The following is a 20,620-nucleotide window of genomic DNA, read 5'->3' as shown; positions in this document are numbered from 1 at the left end:
CTCGGACTCTGATCTCCAGCATCTGAAGTCCTCACTTTCTCCAATTAAAGTGTCAGCAGTATATATATTCAGTAGTAACTAGCAGACACCCTTCCATCAATAAAGAACAAAGGTAAATGACTCATACTGGAGACAAATAGACTAGAATTTTCCTTAGACCTATCCCCACCAGTACTATACCCTAGTATTACACAGCGACAGACCTGTCCCCACCAGTACTGTACCCCAGTGTTACACAGTGACAGACCTGTTGCTACTAGGTGATGCCAGACCCATTTGCACCAATTCTGCATGCCCACAAATGAATATTCTCCAACATTTATGATCTAAAAAGATAATCTACCAAGGGGATTTCCAGCAGTTTATTTGGCCACATGGTAAAGGTTCACAGATTTCACTGAAATTTCGGTAACAGTGCAGATTCATGTAGAGATTAGGCACGCGGCATGTGGTGAATTTCTTTTATAAATCTCCTTGATTCTGAACCAGTCATTGGTTTGTACCAGCTACACCATTGTGCCAGTACTTTTAACTGTTAAAACAAATTTTGATGATTCGTATAATCCTGGAGCTGGCCATGTATGATATTTTCTCATGTATGTTTTTCTGTAGGCAACTCCTAAGGACACCAGTAAGTACAAATTGTCAATGAGCTGTAAATCATTAGTTTCTGATTCTGCCAGATTAAGCATACATTTGATGTCAACTGGACTCTTTAGCAATGCACAATTAATTTGGGGCAACCACAGACCAGCAGCTTTATATGTAGTGATGGGTTCAGAATAAAATTGCTTCAGAGATCATGTAGATTACTCTAGATTTTGTATGCAGGTAATTGCTTGGTAGGCACAGCTGATGATTTGGTGATCACCTTTCACTGTGTAGAGAAGACTTATCTGGATCATTGCTGCTTTAATTGTTTTTGAACTAAGTTAGAACTTCCCAAGTGTTTGTCCTCTGCGCTGAGATGTACGAAATATTCCAACTATCAGCTCTTTTGCTCCTCTCACTGTTAACAACATGTAAAGTATCACCCCAACTGATTGGGATCTCTACTTGTTCAGTATTACACAGAATGAAACCTGGCTTGATGCTTGTATTAGTCATCATGGTGGCTTATTCACATGAATGGTCATGTTCACATAAAGCTATATGTAGGACAGTTTAGAAAGATCCTATCATCAACTAGAAGGATAATTAATCCATTTTCCCCCAACTACATTCTTTACAGATACTCAATCCCACTGAAGTATCACTCAGATCTTAACTGACGATTTCCAGATTGATGGTCTAGAGATTTATTTCCAGTTCTGGGGGCCTGGATTCCTTTTCACGTCTGACAGCCAGGAGACGTCTCTGTCTGAACAGACTATTCTTCTGCTAGACTGAAACTGTTCTTCTGAACTAAAAATCTGATTCTTCAAAACCGAAAGCGAAATCTTCTAAATTAATTTAAGCTACAAGTGGCGTCTGCTCTGTTTCTCTGTATGTCATACAATTCAACTTTGAAAATACTTCAACTAACTTCTCAGGTGCCTGATTGAGGCATTTAACTTTCATGCTTTCTTGGAAATGATGGATTTAGCTCACAATGCCAAATGACTTTGACATCTTAAAAGAAATTTATCTTCACAAAACTAAAGCCACTAAGCTCTTGAATTTAAAACTCAAATTGCAAATGATAATACTATACACCTTTATTACAAAATTCAGCAGTAGCCTATTGAAAGTGCCCATGGTAATGCCGGTTGAGCTTGAATGTCTTAGACTCAGTGGATGCTCTCTCCCAGGTGCCAGCATTTGTCGCTCAGACTTTTAAATGTAAATGACACTGTCCAGGAGAAGAAAAGCAATTGGTGATTACAGCAATTGTATTAGCTCACACAGCTCATACAGATTTGGTATGAATTCCTTTCGTATTGTTCTGGTGTGATACCAGTGCTCAATGGCCAAAAGTCAACTTCAATAAGTCTGTGTCTCTCTCTCTCTCTCTCTCTCTCTCTCACACACACACACACACACACAACCTATGCAAACATAGACTTTAACAACCAAACATGCATGCATAGACATTCGCTTACATATGTGCATGCATTCTCACATAATGGGTACAGTGACACACACACACACTCCCAAATACCAACAAGCATGCACATGCAGCTGACACACATACATAGCTTTGCATGCATGCTGATACCCGCACACACATGATTATACAAGTGTGTGCATGCACATCTGTTACATGAACATATATGCACCTACACTGACAACCACACATGAATAGACAAGCATGTACACACACATGCAAGAACACAAAGACAGGCATATAAACAAAGATATAAACACAGACACACTGATGTGCACAGTCTTGCACATAGATGCATGGGCCACACAAGTGTGCATGCATAGAGACAGGCTTAGGCACATGTGAAAACACGTGACACACACATGCCCTCCCCACTGCATGTACACACACTTTGAGACAGTTACATGTACAAATATGCAGTCACATAACTATGGATAATGATTGGAGGCAAAAAGAAAAACTGCCAATGCTGGAATCCAAGGTAGACGAGCAGGAGGCTGGAAGATGACAACAAGCCAGGCAGCATCAGGAAACAGAGAAGTCAATGTTTTGGGTTAACCCTTCCTCAGGACTCAGGAAGGGTCTTCAAGAAGGGTTACACCCAAAATGTTGACTTCTCCACCTCCTGATGTTGCCTGGCTTGCTGTGTTCTTCCAGACTCCTGCATGCCTGCCCTGTATAATGATCAGAAGCAGGAATCACAACATTATTTACTCCATTCCAAGGGAACTGAGGCAAATTCTTCTAGCTGTTTCTGATTAGGTTCAGCTCTCAATAGGCTGGGGAATAAAATTTGGGCTTTTTCTACACTAGGGCTCAGTTCCAGACCAGGAGTGGACAATTACTGTCTTATGACCCAAAAGGGTTAAGTGTGTTCATGAAGGCAAGATTTTGGAAATTGGAAGAGATTCTCACCCTGGAGTCCCCCTGATGTAACCAGATGTCTTCATACCATCTATTATTTCCCACCCCAGCTGACCTGCAGTTTGTTGATCCACTCTACGTTGGCTGTGGACAATTCCTGCCTGACTGTCACAGAAAAGGCACCCATCCCACCAATCTGTGATCTTTTCTTGTTCATGGGATATGGGTGCCAGTATGAGGGCGGTTAAGTGATGACCACATGCTGTGGGTCTGGAGTCGCATGTAAGCCAGACCAAGTTTAAAAAGAGGTTTACTTCCCAAAAGGGCATTAGTGAACTAGATGGGGATTTTTTGGTCGACGATTACTTGATTGCCATTGGAGGAGCTTTGTACGTTTCAGATTTTTATCAAATTCAAATTTTACGATCTGCCATGATTGGATTCAACCCCAAGGACCCAGAATAGCCAGATGTTCTGGATTACTAGTTTAGTGCTATACTGGACTACACCATCACCTTCCCTTAACCTGGGCTCTATATGGCAAAACACTTAGCCCTTTGTAATTACGTCAAACACTTTGGTTTTCAGTATCCTCATAATGACGTTGCTTTAGCATGACATGACTAGGACTGTATACTTTGAGTATGAAAAATTAGTTCCACAACTCCTTACAGAAGCTGCATCCTTTATGAAATACTCACTGATTTTAACTTTTCAACGAGGGGGTGCCTGACAGCTCAGGCTGCTCCTGCCCTTGGCAATGCAAGGTTCACTAGATAATGATCAAGGGCAGGAGATTTGGTTAACAATTCCCTGGGTCTCTCCGCCTTCTTCATCTTGGGATCACAGAGGCCAGTGTTTGTAACCTTAACCTGGTTGCAGTCCAGCTTACTCAGCACAGAGCAGGGAAGGACTGTGAGGACATCTAGTGTGACTCAGCGACACACCAATTTGTGTATTTACCCACTGAACGAAGTAACCTATGGCAAACTGAAACATTGCAAAGAGAAAGAACATGTCCATGCACTGCACCATTTCCAACCGAAAATAAACTTGGATGGCAGTTATTCAATCCTCGTCCAAATCTCATGGTAATACCCTGACCAATCAACATCAACTTGCCTGGTCTGACTTTAAACAAAAACTTAGTAGTTAAGTGCTCCCAGACTCATTCTCCATGGGAAAGCTTCTACCAATTAAAGTTCCCTTGCCAACCAATAAGCTCATACAATATGAATTCTCTTGTTCCTTTCAAGATTTGGTATTCTTGAGATTCAAGCCTGATGAATGCAAGATGAAAAACACCTACAGTCTCTTTTTTTCAGCAATTCTCAGCTGAAGCAATGACCTGATCAACTAACTTACCCCTTATTCTCTCTTCTCTTTCTTAGACTGGTTTCAGAACGCCTATGGAACTCTCTCTGCTGAGTGATGTGGACAACCACACGTGAATCCCATGGTGATCTCAAGCTGATGGTGTCAGAAGGTTAAGATGAATCCCGTTCTATGCTGCTGTCATTATTATGAACATCTCAAGACTGTATTCACTGTTCAAGCACAGGGAAACATGAATACAGAGAATCTGTTTTAAATACCAGAAACAATCAACAGTTCTTGTCAACAGTTTTATTGCTGACAGAGAACCTGGGTGGCACTTGTATTGAGACTGCCATTAGGCAATCATGTAATCGATTGATTCACACAATCATGAGCTGTGCATAATGGGAAATAGTGCAGCATTTTCTGGAGGTATGGGGAAGGACACTTGTAGTTTTGAGTTGCCTGGATTGACTTGGAAGCATCAAAGCTGTTCATGATTTGTGAAATGTACACAACGACATTTTGAAACCTTATAGATATATTTGGACAGTATTTGGATCTGCATTTGGACAATAGAACATAGACAGGTTCCTAACATATATACAGGGCTACATTTGTTTTTATCTGTAGATAAATGGGAATTTGTATATAGACCTCTGAGCTGTGTCATTGAAACAGATAGCAAGCCAAACATATGCACAAACTTTCCAAAGATGTCTGAACTAGTACATGGAGGGGCATTGTGGGTTGGGATGCAAGTTGAGCATATGGGAGAAATTACATTTCAATTTATGTCTCACAAATCATATCCCCCATGCTGACATCTAACTGCACAGTGCAATCCGGCTATCATTGGAAAATCCACAGTGATGTATTGGCCATAGTCAGCACTGTTTATAAGACAGTGACAACTCACCCATAGCCAGTTGGCAGACTCACTGTTCCCAATCTGTCTATAGCTTCTTGTCTGCTCAGCATGGTTCTCCTTTGTTTTTCTGACTCTCTGTCTTCTGGGAAAGTAAAACAAGAGGGAATGAAGTCCAGACGCCGGCTATCCTCCCATCTAATTCTTCCTGCATGACAAAAAAAAATCCATGAAATCTAGCTTCAAAACACTGGGGTTAAAACAAGGATGTTGTTGAGCCTATCGTTCCAAAAATGGTATCGCTTCTCACAAAATCCAATTTACTCCTTTGTTAGGTGCATCCACCATGAAGTATACATCCCTCCTATTTGTACTTTCAATATGCAAGACTCTGCACTTTTCAGAATAAACTTAATTTTCCACATCAAATCATGTAGACTCAGACTGCAACTCATTCATGTGCTTCAGCAGAAAAAGCCCTGCAAGTGAACCTCTGGGGCAGCCACATCGGCATCTAGCCCCAACCACTACTACCATTATAACGGCTTTGTTCCTTCATTTCAGCTTATGCCATACCCTATGATCAAACCTTATCATTTAAGACAGGCCCAGTACACTTTTAATGTTATCAAATACTACTTAAATGTACAGTTTATCATAGTGCTTTCCTTCTACAATGTGGGACAATACCCAAATTGTGATCTCTGTGATATCTTAGACAGCCTAGCAAGTCTAAGGTTGTAATGATTATCATTTATCAGGTTATTTCCTCACGGGTCCCGAGAGCCCAGGTCTGACTGCCCGGCGGGTCCCTGGTGCCTGGGTCCAACTGCCAGATGGGGTCCCTAATGCCTGGTGGATCCCTAGTGCCTGGGTCAGATTGCCTGGTGGGTCCCTAGTGCCTGGGTCAGACAGCCCGGTAGGTCTGTCATTTTAATGTGTGGCTTTCCAATGTGTCTTTAGTTAGGGATGGGGATAACAAATTCTGGCCTAAGAGAAACAGGTCTGCAGTTCCTAAGCATGACCATCCACTTTATTTCACCTAGCAGTGACCTCTTTTTCATAATCACATTGTCTGCTTGTATCATAGATTGACACAGCAGAAAATGAAACAGTTGGGCCCACTGTGCATGTGCCAGTTGTTTGTAAGCCATTCACTGAGTACCACTCCGCCACTGCTTTTGGTGATGTTGCCAGCAGTGAAAAGCTGCTTGCCCAAGATTTCCATCGCATTACTGCAGTGTCAGACTGCGATTAAATAACATTGGGCCTCAAGAAGTGACATGGGACTTCTAACGGCTCTCCAACCAGTTGGGAGGGACCATTTTAGAACTTAGTTCCACGTTTTAACTCCGTTTATCAGTCCACAGATGCTGCTCGAGCATTTCCAACGTTTTCTGTTTTCCCTACATTTAACAGTGCAGTAATATCAATATTTCATCTTCAATATTCAATTCTGACGACTACTGCTCTTGACTTTTGGCAGGTTTCCCACACCTGTGATGAAGGATCTCTTGAGCTTGTTTTTTTGAAAGGGCAACAATTGAACTGCCCCCAAATCTAAATACTAAATTTGTACCTGCTCCATTCCTGAGATTCAGTATCCCAGAGTTTTAAACTTCAGATCTGCTAGTTCTAAACAATGAATACAATAACTCCGTACAGAAATTCGTTCCAGTTACATTGAGAAGCCATGTTGGTCACTGCATTTTGTGACTCATAATCACAACAAAGCCTGCTCTAAAATGCTTGTGCGACACAGGAACACAATCAGAGTTAACGTTTCAGGTCCAGTGACCCTTCTTCAGAACTGGAGAAGGGTCGGAAAAAGAGCCACTGGACTCGAAATGTTAACTCTGATTTCTCTCCACTGATGAGTTTTTCCAGCAATTTCTGTTTTTGTTTCTGAATTCCAGCATCCTCAGTTCATCCGGTATTTTTTGGACAGGAACATAATCGATCCTCGGAGAAAGTGAGGATTGCTGGAAATCACAGTCGAGAGTGTAGTGCTGGAAAAGCACAGCAGGTCAGGCAGCATCCGAGGAGCAGGAGAATCAACATTTTGGGCATAAGCCCTTCATCAATCTTGATGAAGGGCTTATGTCCGAAACGTCGATTCTGCTGCTCCTCGGGTGCTGCCTGACTGCTGTGCTTTTCCAGCACCACACTTTCGACATAATTGATACTGTCCTGTTCAAGGCTAATCTATTCCGAACTTAATTTCATAATTTAAAATTCTAACACAAGATTGACTTTCACTCCCCATTTGGTCTTCCAGTGATGATGTAGGGCCCTCATGGAGTCACCCTCCTGTCTTTCTCAACTATCTGCAGGAACAGCAGTGCACTACGATCTCTGTTTACACTCATACCATTTTCTTGTTGTTGATTGGCCATCTCATCTTCAAATCTATCAGTGCTCCAAAACTTCAGTTCTGATTGGCAACGTCAGTACCCAAGAAGGCACGAATGTACAATGTTTAGCACCAATCAGTGAGCATCTCCACTTCTGACCTTATGACGGAGGCAAGGTCATTGATGAAGAAACTGAAGATGGTTGGGCTTGAATCATATCCCTCACCTTAGTTTATCAGAGTAATTCAAACCACATAGTGCACATGCATTGAAAGGGGAGATATAAAGAAGGCATTTCAACATGGGCAAGGCCAGAACTACACAATAGTCAATGATCAATCCAACAGGAGAATCAGGAGAAAGTTCTCTCTCCAGATGGTAAGAATGTGGAACTCGATACCATAGGGAGTGGTCAAGATGAATGGTCAATGTATTTAAGGGAAAGCTGGATTAACACAAGGACAAAAGAAATGGAAAGATATGCTGTTAGATTAGATTAGATTAGATTACAGTGTGGAAACAGGCCCTTCGGCCCAACAAGTCCACACCGACCCGCCGAAGCGAAACCCACCCATACCCCTACATTTACCCCTTACCTAACACTACGGACAATTTTTAGTATGGCCAATTCACCTAACCTGCACATCTTTGGACTGTGGGAGGAAACCGGAGCACCCGGAGGAAACCCACGCAGACACGGGGAGAACGTGCAAACTCCACACAGTCAGTCGCCTGAGTCGGGAATTGAACCCGGGTCTCTGGCGCTGCGAGGCAGCAGTGCTAACCACTGTGCCACCGTGCCGCCCAAAATGGACAAGAGTCAGAGGCAGATGTGGTAGACAAAACAATTTTTTTCTCTGGGATGTAGACACTACATAACATAGGGAGAATATGTAAGATTTGCCATTAATTATTCAGTGTGACATCACCAAAAACTGACAGACAAAATGTAGCTGTGACATGATTAATATAGATTTACAAGATCAATGGAGTCAAATCTATAAGGAGTCTTCTGTTTAAAAAAAGGTCTACAATGGCATTTAACTTGCGAAAAGCTGTCCCAGGTGGCTCACTTGCCCCAATGCTCTGGAGCATGATAGAGCAGGAAACACCCAAGCCATATGCACAGTTTGTGCTAATCTAAGCCATATTAAATAACTGACATCAACAATCCAGAGTTTAAAAGAGTGGCCAAGTTTCCTATTCCTGATTATTATCCAAATTACTACTGGGATGGAGACTGAGTGTGGCACTGGGAAAGACAGATCAATCTTTGTTGCTATCCCCATATAGAAGAAAAACAACTTGGAACTTCTGTATTAAATTGCATCTCAACATGGCTATATAGCCCAAACCTCTTCACAGGAACATTTTCAAAACAAAATTGCCACTGCCCTGCTTTTACCCTAACCTGGTGGGCCAAAGTCCCATCCCCAAAGTGCCACTCTGCCGTAGCGCTGAACTTGTTTTTTCTGGTTTCTCTCACCTCGTTTTCTCAGAGTCCGTGTCCATGATGTTCCCTCTTCTTGACCCTGTTGCTATTAACATGCTGACCTCACAACTTTGCTTCCTGGTTCCCTCTTCAGCTGCTGTTGCTCTCCTTTAAATCAGCCATCATCTCTGCCTTCCTCAAAAAAACAAATCTTCTCCCCGTATCTTTGCAAACTGGATTAGAGTAGTGCTGGAAAAGCACAGCAGTTCAGGCAGCATCCGAGGAGCAGGAACATCGACGTTTCGGGCAAAAGCCCTTCAAGCTCTATTCCTGATGAAGGGCTTTTGCCCGAAACGTCGATGTTCCTGCTCCTCGGATGCTGCTTGAACTGCTGTGCTTTTCCAGCACCACTCTAATCCAGCATAGAACATAGAAAAATACAGCGCAGTACAGGCCCTTTGGCCCTCAATGTTGCGCCGATCCAAGCCCACCTAACCTACACTAGCCCACTATCCTCCATATGCCTATCCAATGCCCCTTTAATTGCCCATAAAGAGGGAGAGTCCACCACTGCTACTGGCAGGGCATTCCATGAACTCACGACTCGAAATGTGCATCTGCAGTCATTGTTTTTACAAAGTATCTTTGGCAAACTACCAGCCCATCTCCAACCTCGCTTTCTTCTCCAAAGCCACTGAACAAATTGTCACAAAATATGAAGTGTTACATTTTGGTAAGGCAAATCAGGGTAGGACTTCCACAGTTAATGGTAGGGCCCTGGAGAGTGTTGCCTAGGGGTGCAGGCATATAGTTCCTTAAAAGTGGAGTTGCAGGTAGACAGGGTGGTGAAGACGATGTTTAGTATGCTTGCCTTCATTGGTCAGAACATAGCGTATAGTAGTTGGGACATCATGTTGTGGTTGTACAGAACATTGGTGATGCCACTTTTGGAATACTGTGTACAGTTCTGATCACCTTGCTACAGGAAGGATATTATTAAACTTGAGAAGGTGCAGAAAAGATTTACAAGAAAGTTGCTGGGATTAGATTAGATTCCCTACAGTATGGAAACAGGCCCTTCGGTCCAACAAGTCTACACCAACCCTCCGAAGAGTAACCCACCCAGATGAGCTATAGAGAGAGGCTGATTAGACTGGGGCTTTTTTCCCTGGGTCATTGGAGTGACCTTGTAGAGGTTTATAAAATCATGAAGGGCATGGATTGGGTGAGTAGCCAAGGTCTTTTTCCTAGGGTGGGGGAGTCCAAAACTAGAAGGCATAGGTTGAAGGTGAAAGAGGAAAGATTTTAAAAGGACCTGAGGGGTAACTTTTTCATGCAGAGAGTGGCGAGTGCATGGAATGAGCTGCCAGAGGTGGTGGTGGAGGCTGGTACAATTACAACATTTAAAAGGAATCTGGATGGATATATAGGAGGGGTTGAGAGAGATATGGGCCATGTCCTGGCAAATGAGACTAAGTCAGATTGGGATGTCTGGTTGGTGCAGATGGGTTGGACTGAAGGGCCGTTTCCATGCTGTACGACTCTGTAACACCTCAAATCTGTTCCCATCCTTCCCAGAATTCCATGCTTGAATTTCTCCAGTAAGATTTCCAGTCCCAACACTGTCCCAAATGGCTTTTCTCCTCATCCTTCTCAACAGGTCACTATATCAAAGGCTGCAGGGATACCATTCTCCTCCAATCCCTCTCCACTGTTGTCCAGCTGGTGGCACTGCTATCACCTGGTCCCATTTTTGTCTACTAATCATTGCCACAGAATCATTATCACTTATCACTCTTCCTGCTCCTGCACCATTATCTTGAGTGCTCCCCACGAATCTATCCTCGGTTCCTCTTAATTCTCATTCACATGCTGCATTTCAGCATCATCATCCAAAATCACAATGCCAGTTCTCACTACCTACACTCAGCTCTTTCTCACCATCACCTCCCTTTACTCCTCTACAAAGTATGAAGTTGTCAGATTGTTTGGTGTTCCATAAAGCAGGGACCATACTCTCCAGGACACCCTGGCTCACTCCTCCTCCACTCGCAACATCTCCCCATGCAATCGCAGAAGATTTACACTTGCTTGTTTACCTCCTCATTCCTCACTATCAAAGGCGCAAGACACACCTTCCAGCTGAAGAGTGACTTACCTGCACTTCATTCAATCTAGTTTACTATATCTGCTGCTCATGTAGTCTCCTCTATACTGGGCAGACTGGGTGACCGCTTTTTGGAACATCTACATCTTGTCCATAGAAAACTGCCTGAGCTTCCAGTTACCTGCTACTTCAACACACCACCATGTTCTCTGGCCAACATTTCTGACTTGGGCAGCAAGCTGGAGGATCAGCATCTTATTTTCTACTTGGGGACTGTATGAAAGTGTAAGGAGTACTGTACCTTTAAGAGAATTGAAGGACTTAGCAAGCACACAGAGTGCTGGCGAATTTACAATGTAACATTTGGTCCAGCCGCTAGAAGTATTTGGGTTGCTATGAGACAAAAACAAATTTAGTTTAAGTTATGCCCCACGATACTAAACTCCAATCAAGTTTGAATTTGGTGTTTTGACAATATTAAAACCAATGAAATGATCTGATGCTTTGGGGTATAAGACCAGGAAAAATTGAACAATTGGGGGGAGAACTTCCAAAAGACCAACAGGTGTAGGCTGCAAGTAAGAACTCTCTGAGAGGTAACTGGTTGGAGGAGGAGTTTGCACAGGAAAAAAGATCAATACCGACCTGGAGAGCAAATCTACAGAGGAAGATACAAAGAGAAGATTCGACAGCTGGCTAGTTTTGAAATTTGAATTTTTCTGTAGATCTTAATTGGGGGTTTTATCGGACCAGAATTGTTGTAGAGAAAATAAAAGATAGGTTAGAGAAAGGAGCTGTAAATAGTTGCTAGTTAATTATTCTCTATTAGACTTTTAAAACAAAATAAAGTTGTTAATTTTTACTTTAAATAGTGACCTTTGGGATAGTTCTTGCCTCTCGAATTGTAACAGATTACAACACGAGTTAAATAATTTCTGTGTTGCTGGTTTAAATAGGGGGGGGGGTTACCCCTTGTCATAACACAAACCCTGCAGCCTTCAGGACTTAATATTAAGTTCAATAATTGTACAGTCTGAGCACCCTCTTCCATGTCCTTTACCCATCCCCACACTCCAGGCCCTGTCATGGGCTTTCAGCACAGTCAACCTCACAAGTTGAATCAGGAAATATTTGGGCAAATGACCAAACGTTTGGTCAAAGCAGTAGGCTTTCAGGAATGTCTGGAGTGCAGAGAGAGATGGGGAGGAAATTCCAGAACTTGAGGACTCTGCAGCTTTAGGCTAATGATGTAGCACTTTGAGTGAACAAGACTTGGTGCATGGGCAGAAGAGCTTGCAACGGAGGGGCAGAAGATGAGAGGGCGATCAGGAGTTTTTGTTTTAATTCTATCATGGGGTGCAAGCATTTCTGGCAAGACCAGCATCTGTTTCCCCATTCTTAGTTGCCCAAAGTGGCTTGCTAGGTCATTTCAGATGGTGATAGTGACATAGCGGTAATGTTACTGGGATAGTAGTCCAGGGCAGCACGGTGGCTTTAGTGGTTAGCACTGCTGCCTCATAGCGCCAGGGACCCGGGTTCAATTCCAGCCTGGGTGACTGTCCGTGTGGAGTTTGCACATTCTCCCCATGTTTGCGTGAGTTTCCTCCGAGTGCTCCGGATTCCTCCCGCAATCCAAAGATGTGTAGGTTAGGTGAATTGGCCATGCTAAATTGTCCCATAGTGTTCAGGGATGTGTGTTTGGGTGCATTAGTTTGGGGTAAATGTAGCATAATAAGGTAGGGGAATAGGCCCAGGTGGGTTACTCTTCGGAGAGTCGGTGTGGAGTCATTGGGCCAAATGGCCCGTTTCCAAACTGTAGGGATTCTATGGTTCTAAGATTACCAAATCCAGCTAAGGTTCTGGGCACATAGATTCAAAACCCACTGTGGCAAATAGTAAAACTTGAATTGAATACAAAGTTGCCCTAATGGTGCCCATGTAATCACTGCTCATTGTAATAACAATTCATTTGGTTCACTAATGCCCTTAAGGGAAGGAAATCTGCCATTCTTAACTAGCCCAAAGTCTACATATGACTCCAGAGCCACAGCAATGTGATTGATTCTTAATTACCCTCTGGGCAATTAGCAGTGGGCAATAAACGTTGGCCTAGCCAGCAACACACACACCCTGTGAATGAATGTTTTTAAAAAGTAAGAGTCATTATATTGCTGTTGGTCAGGAGTCACATGTAGGACAGACCAGATAACAAAGATAGACTTCCTTTCCCAAAGGACATAAGTGAACAAGATGGGTTTTTACAGCAATTGCTGATAGTTTCCTGACCATTATTGAGACTTATAGAGTTAGAGTCATACAGCATGGAAACAGGCCCTTCGGTCCAACCGGTCCATTTTGACATAATCCCAAATTAAACTATCTGCTCCTGACCCATATCCTTTCAAACCTTTCCTATTCGTGTATCCATCCAAATGTCTTTTAAATGTTGTAACTGTGCCCACATCCATCACTTCCTTCGGAAGTTCACTCCACACACAAACAAAACTCTAAAAAGTTTGCCCTCATCTGTTTAAATGTCCCTCCTCTCACCTTAAAAAATGCCCCCTTAGTGTTGAAAGCCCTTATCTTAGGGAAAGGGCACCTACCATTAACCCGATCTATACCCCTCATGCTTTTATAAACTTATATAAGGTCACCTCTCAACCTATGTTCCACTGAAAAAAGTCCCAACCTATCTAGCCTTTCTTCTAACTCAAACCTTCCATACCCAGCAACATCCTGGTAAATCTCTTCTGAACCCTCTCCAGTTTAATAATAGCCTTCTGATAACTAGGCGACCAGAACTGGACACAGTATTCCAGAAGAGAATGTCCTGTACAATATCAGATTTATTATTTAAATTCCCACCAGCTGCCATGGCGGAATTTGAACCCTTGTCTCTCTGGATTACCAGTCCAGTGACATTACCACATCTCCCCCAGGACTGCATTGAAACAATCAAGTCTCGAGTTAACAAAGGTACGAATGAACGTTTCAGCAGATCAGCTGACGTAGGAGTGAAGTTGGCTGATGTTACAAAGAGTCTACAGTCAGTGGGTACGCACAAAGATTAGCCACTGCTACACAGTCTTGTTTTATTTTCAAAGAGGCAGAAGAACAATTGAGAAATAAGAAAAATACAGCTGTAGGCAAACAGTGACGCAAAGAAACACAGTAGGAAGATATTGGCTGGACTGCCGACTAATTGTCAGCAAGAGATAGCGAAACTAAGGTGCAGAACCTATAGCTCCAAGCCGCCACAGCAGAGGACTTCTGGACAGCAAGAGTGGGAGTTATGTGGCAATGAGCAGATCCAAAAACAGGACAAAACACCAAACATTGACAGCTCTGTCAGCAGCAAACTAAGTAACCCTCTGCAGTCTCTCAAACTGCACTTTCCTCCAAAGAGGAATCTTAGACAATTTACAGAAAGCTATTGTATCTCCCAATAGCTAGTGCCTTTCAGGAATTAGAAGACCCCATGTAGGTCCACAGTCTTAGGAAGAAAACGTTATTAAATCCTTAAAGTTACGTTAATGAAAACAAACTGCACTGTCCGCATCCAGCCTCAGCATGAGGCATATAACATGCTTCTAAAATCCATGGCAGATCAGTTAAACAAGTCATGCTCCCAGGCCCAACTACTGTCCAAAAACTAAACTCACTTTTGCAGAGGGTTGTTATTTTTGCCGAGGTTTCCTGATGTGATCCTTGTACATAGAATAGGCAACACCTGCAAAAGATTGAAATTTCAACATTACTGGGTCACCACTGTTCTTTCGCATTAGGAGTTTAGCTCATTGCTGCCTCAGTTTGCAAACTTACAATCCCAGTTATCATCTCGCAATCTCTGCTGAACTTGATGGTCACAGGTGGGGAATGATTGGAGTCTTGCCATTGACCTCAGTTTACAAGAACTGGGAAGGGGGATATCATCAAAGAGACCAGTTCAGGAATTTGGAAAGTCAAGACAGCACTGGTGGGGCTTGCAAGCCCACATGGTTAAATCTCACATTAAAAATGGATCCTTGGGGAAAGTGTCAGGGTAGCCAATATCTGAGCTATCAGCAGAGAAAAGGACAGGAGGGGTTCACTAAATGCCCAGCTTTACAAACAATGCTGAAATTGAAATCAGTTGGAAAAGGGAAAAAAGGAAGAGGATGCTACTAAATTTAATGACGTAAACTGAATTAACTGTAAAAATTAAAGATGCTTTATGCCACAGTAATTGTGAATAATGAACAGTTAGTTTGAAGCAGATGAGACACCTGGACACTGTTTGGGAGCCCAATCATCCAGCCACCAACTCACGTTCTCCCATGTCTACTTGAAAGACTGACATCCTATTTCTACAGATCTACTCTCCCGTATCTGAGCTCTGACACTGACTCTATGAAAAAAAGACAATTCCCAGTGCAGTATCAAGATCCTAGGGCTGGGAATTCATAATGAGCTCCAATTAACCTCTGTCCTTGGGATAGGGAGACTGGGTGAAGTGCCAGTTTGTACAAACTGGCTAGGAATGGAGAGGGAACAGCCAAGGAGTGGAACCCCTCCATGTCCCCCCCCCCCCCCCCCCCACCTCCTCCCCTCCCTAAATAAAGAATATTTAGAGGTAACCATACAAAAACAAAAGCACAAACTTCAGTTAAGAAATACTTTACTGTGATTTCATCTTGTCATGAGGCTGCAAGTGAAAGACCATGTGACATTGCATCACTTCTTGTGATGATGTACTGGTATGCTTCAATTTGCATATGACATTGTCAGACCTAACTCATGATACTCCAAGGAGAAAGAGCTTTAGATTCCGGAGACCAGTCTGTGACAGCAAGAATGTGTTCAATATGGACAGGTTGAACCTGAACAGAGTTGGGACCGATATTCTCACATGCAGGTACAGAGGTGAGAACAAACTAATTCATCAAGGGATTAAGTCACCAAGTCATAATATTCCACAATAGAAATAGAGGGCTTGGAGACTAAGTGAGAAATAATACAGAATTAAATGGTTCAGTGAAATTATGAAGAGGTCTAAGTTAGAGTTGGAGTGCATGTTAAGAATATTGGTGATTTGCAAGTACAAATTGCCATGTGGGACTATGATGCAGTGCTGATAATGGAGAACTGGTTCAATCAAAAAGGAAGGGTTGGATGCTCACCATTCCTGGGTGCAAAGTATTCAGGCAAGAGATGGAAGAAAGAAAAGGAGATGGAATCACAGTCTGGATGAAGAAAACTGTTGCCATGTTAGAAACAGAGTTAGAAAAGACAAAATCTATTTGGTTGGAGTTGAGGAACAATATGCAAGGAAGTTACTGGGAGGTGCATGAACCAGCGAACTAGAGAAACATTATAGTGCAGAAGGCAGCCTTTTGGCCCATCCTGTTTGCCCCAGCTCTCTAAAGTAACATTCGGACATAGTACCATCCTCCTGCATTTTCCCCATACCTCTGAGTGTTGTTTCTATTTAATCATCCAATGCTCTCTTGCCTCAATTGAATCTACCTCTATCATACCTCCAGGCAGTGCATCCATAAACCACTCATCATGTGAAGTTTCTCACATAACCTGAAATCTGTGCACTCTCATTCTCGATCATTTTGCAAACAGGAACAGTTTCTCCCTATCTACTACGCCTCCACCTCCTCCTCCTCCTCCTCCTCCTCCACCCGCCCCCCAACCACCACCACCACCACCACCACCCACCTCCTCTCCAAAGGAGAACTGTCCCAATTTCTTCAATCTATCCTCCTCACTGAAATGTGTCATTCCTGGAACCATTCTTGTAAATCGCTTCAGTGCGCACTCACGTGATCAGCGTAGTGCCCGAAACTGTACACAGTGCTCCAGTTGAGATCTAACTACTGACTTATACAGGTTCAATATGACCTCCTTGCTCTTATTACTTCATGCTTTATTGACCATACTCTAGTCCTGCCCTGCCACCATTCATGACATAAACATATACATCGAGGTCACTATGTTCCTGCACCCATTTTAGAATTGTACCCCTAACTTTATACTGCCTCTCCATGTTCTACATATTAAAATGAATCAACTCTCACTTCTCTGCATTCAACTGCCACCAATCTGCCCACTACACCAACCTGCCAATCTTCTTTCAGAGCTCTACACTGTCCTACTCATAGTTTACAATGCTTCTAAGTTTTGTATCATCTGCAAACTTTGAAATTGTCCTCAGTATACCAAGGTCCAGATCATTAATATGTATCAGGAAAAGCAAGGATCTCAAGGGGTGGCACAGTGGCTCAGTTAGCACTGCTGCCTTACAGCGCCACAAACCTGGGTTCGATTCCGGCCTTGGGTGACTGTCTGTGTGGAGTTTGCACATTCTCCCCGCATCTGTGTGGGTTTCCTCCAGGTGCTCTGGTTTCCTCCCACTGTCCAAAGATGTGCAGGTTAGGTGAAATGGCCATGCTAAATTGTCCACAATGTTCAGGGATGTATAGGTCAGGTGCATTAGTCAGGGGAAATGTAGGGTAATGGATCTGGATGGGATACTCTTTGGAGGGGCGGTGTGGACTTGTTGGGCTGAAGGGCCTGTTTCCACACTGTAGAAATTCTAATAGTGACCCCTAGAGAACTCCACAACAAATCTGACTCAAGCCCCAGAAATGTCCTTTATATGTTACTCTGTGGTTACTATGTCAGTCAATTTTGTATACACATTACAGATGTCCCCTTTATTGTATGACCTCTAACTTTTGGATGTAGGTTTGCTCGCTGAGCTGGAAGGTTCATTTCCAGACGTTTCATCACCCTACTAGGTAACATCTTCAGTGAGCCTCTGGCGAAGCACTGCTAATAATTTCTGCTTTCTATTTATATCTTTGGGTTTCTTTGGTTGGTGACATCATTTCCAGTAGTGATGTCATTTCCTGTTCTTTGCTTCGCCCGGAGGCCCACTGAAGATGTTACCTAATAGGGTGACAAAACATCTGGAAATGAACCTTGCAGCTCAGTGAACAAACCTACATCCAAAACCTCAACCTGAACTACAAATCTTCTTAAAACTCGCTAAGCTCTAACTTTGCTCACAAGTCTGCTTTGTGGAACAGTTGTTGTTGTGTCGCCATAGTCTTACCAGAGCATAGGGGCTGCTCTCTCATTAGAGAGAAGCAACTGGTGGTAATTTAACCTGAGGGCCACCAGACCTCAGGCAAGGGAACAGTTTGAGAAGGAGGGTCCTTCATGGTAACCTCAAACTCGTGATGGGAATTGAACCCACACTGTTGGCGTCACACCGCTCTGTAAATCAACAATCCAGCCAACTGAGCTAAACTAATGCCTTTTATAATAATAAAGTATAGAAAAGTATAGATAATACAAAACTTTAACTACCCAATATTGAATATAGTGCTTAGGGAGAATTCTAAACATATTCAGGAGAATGTTCAGGATCAGTGAGTTTTCTATTTGATGATCTGATCTTCAGGAATGAACTGGCTCAAGAGCAGAATGACACAATTGTGCAGCTCCCCTGGAATTGTGATCACAAATGTCATCAGCTTGGAATAGTTATGAGGAAGGCAATCTAGAAATAAAATAATACTGAATGAGAGCAAAACTAATTTTAATGAATTGAGGAAGGATGTAGCCTGGGTAAATTTGGAACCAACGACAGCCAAACAATCCTGTAATCAGGTAATGGGGAAGCTTTAAAGAAGCGATGATTCAGATTCAAAATAGGTGGACAAACAGAGCCCGAGCTCCCTGGATGATGGAGTTACAGAAGGATGAGGCAGGGGGAAAAAAAGGACATATGACCAATATTTGTTTGATAATAGAAGGAGGAATCAAGCTGAATTGGAACTCTGAAGGCAGGAAACATGTTTCCGCTGATGGGTGAGTGCTGATCCAGAGGACACAGCTTAAAAATACGGGGTAGACCATTTAGGACAGAGATGAGGAGAAACTTCTTTACCCAGTGAGTGGAGGCTGTGTGGAATGCTCTGCCCCAGAGGGCAGTGGAGGCCCAGTCTCTGGATTCATTTAAGAAAGAGTTGGATAGAGCTCTCAAGGATAGTGGAATCAAGGGTTATGGAGATAAGGCAAGAACAGGATACTAATTAAGGATGATCAGCCATGATCATATTGAATGGCGGTGCAGGCTCGAAGGGCAGAATGGCCTACTCCTGCACTTATTGTCTATTGAACACAACTATTCAGAAATATAAAAGCAAGTGAGAGGGACAAAGAGACAGCACAAAACAGCAGCTGATAGAAAGATAATCCAAAGGCACCTTAAAAGGTTTTCAGGGGAGTGCTGGGGCTGAATAGGGTCTAAAATGGAAATCTACTGATGCCCAAGTACATTATATCAGTGTTTACCAAGGAAGAGGAGGGTGCTGAGATACCAGATAGGATAAAAATAGATGAAGAGGTGGTACCAGAAAGGCTGATTGTAGTTAAAGGTGATAAGTTACCCAGTCTGGATGGAAGGGATCCTAGCTTGTTAAGGGGTAGAAGCTACAGACATTATAGCCACAATTTTCCAATAGACACTCAGGTAAGCCAGAGAGCTGGAGAACTGCAAATATTCTAAAGAAAAAGTACATTAAGAGCAAAACAGCAACAAGGGAGAGAATAGTGCCCTTTAAAGATCAACAAGGCCATCTATGTGTGGAACCACAGGAGATGGATGAGATTCTAAGTGAATATTTTGCGTCAGCATTTACTGTGGAGAAAGACATGGAGGCTTCTGCCTACCAGTTGCACTTTCTCTTTAAACTCAACATAATAATCCCTCATAAATCTTTTCTGCACATCATGCACATATAGCCACTGACACAAGCAATTAGTGACTACAGCACCCGGTGAGAATGAACCGCTCTCTTTTCTCCACTGTGTACTGTACATGTGCAGGAGCTGAGACAGAGACACATACTGTACCAGGCGAAATGATTCCATCCTGTTTACCTGAGTACTCTATATCTACAGGAACTAACACAGACACATCATATGGTACCAGACAGGAGTAAATCATACCCTTCTATTCACAGTATAGCGTACATGTACAGTAGCTGAAACTGAGACACACCCTGCATGTACTGTACCAGACGGGAGTGAATCATTCTCTTTTACCCACAGTGTCGTGTACATATAAAAGGTAAATCTGCCATAGTCCATAACTGGTGGCGTTTTAGCCTGAAGGTCATGACACCTCAGGCAAGGGGTGAGGTTGAGGAGGAGAGTCCTTCATGGCAACCTCAGCCAGTGCAGAAATTGAACAACCGGTGTTTGCGTTACTCGGCATCACAAAACAGCCGTCTAGTTAATTGAGCGGGTCGACCCGTGTTCGTACAGGACATAATACTAGCACACACAGAGACCATACTGTACCAGTTGGGAGTGAATCATTCCCTGTTACCGACTGCATACTGTATACGTAAAGCGAGTTTTGAGAAGATTTGTAGCTCAGGTTGAGGTTCTGGATGTAGGTTTGCTTGCTGAGCTGGAAGGTTCATTTCCAGACATTTCGTCACCCGACTAGGTAACATCTTCAGTGGGCCTCCAGGTGAAGCAATCATCCCAACATCCACAAATGAAGCTGCATCAGAACATTATT

At 43.0% G+C, this 20,620-nt stretch overlaps 2 protein-coding genes across 8 annotated transcripts in view; one reads left to right on the top strand and one right to left on the bottom strand.

Moving 5' to 3' along the window:
• The window catches only part of slc11a2 (solute carrier family 11 member 2), a 94,839-nt gene extending 89,060 nt beyond the window's left edge, over window positions 1-5,779 (top strand). The window contains exons 17-18 of one of the 2 annotated variants that reach the window (XM_043681780.1): window positions 613-631; window positions 4,342-5,779. In XM_043681780.1, the coding sequence (XP_043537715.1) occupies window positions 613-631; window positions 4,342-4,382 (60 nt within the window). In that variant the 3' untranslated portion in view covers window positions 4,383-5,779. The remainder of the gene's footprint in view (window positions 1-612; window positions 632-4,341) is intronic. The other variant, XM_043681779.1, reaches the window with a different exon arrangement.
• The window catches only part of LOC122543281 (zinc finger and BTB domain-containing protein 39), a 40,234-nt gene continuing 21,299 nt past the window's right edge, over window positions 1,686-20,620 (bottom strand). For 3 of the 6 annotated variants that reach the window (XR_006309980.1, XR_006309982.1, XR_006309984.1), the window contains exons 3-4: window positions 14,694-14,761; window positions 1,686-1,831 (exon numbers count right to left, since the gene is read on the bottom strand). The gene's annotated coding sequence lies outside the window, so the exon portion shown is untranslated. Of the gene's footprint in view, window positions 1,832-5,270; window positions 5,344-11,398; window positions 11,422-14,693; window positions 14,762-20,620 lie in introns of those variants that run through there. The other 3 variants (XR_006309981.1, XR_006309983.1, XR_006309985.1) reach the window with 3 other exon arrangements.

Source organism: Chiloscyllium plagiosum, chromosome 43, assembly GCF_004010195.1.
Source record: "Chiloscyllium plagiosum isolate BGI_BamShark_2017 chromosome 43, ASM401019v2, whole genome shotgun sequence".
Classification (NCBI taxonomy): Eukaryota; Metazoa; Chordata; class Chondrichthyes; order Orectolobiformes; family Hemiscylliidae; genus Chiloscyllium; species Chiloscyllium plagiosum.
The sequence above is the reverse complement of the archived record's forward strand: the minus strand, read 5'-3'. Positions and strand labels throughout refer to the sequence as shown.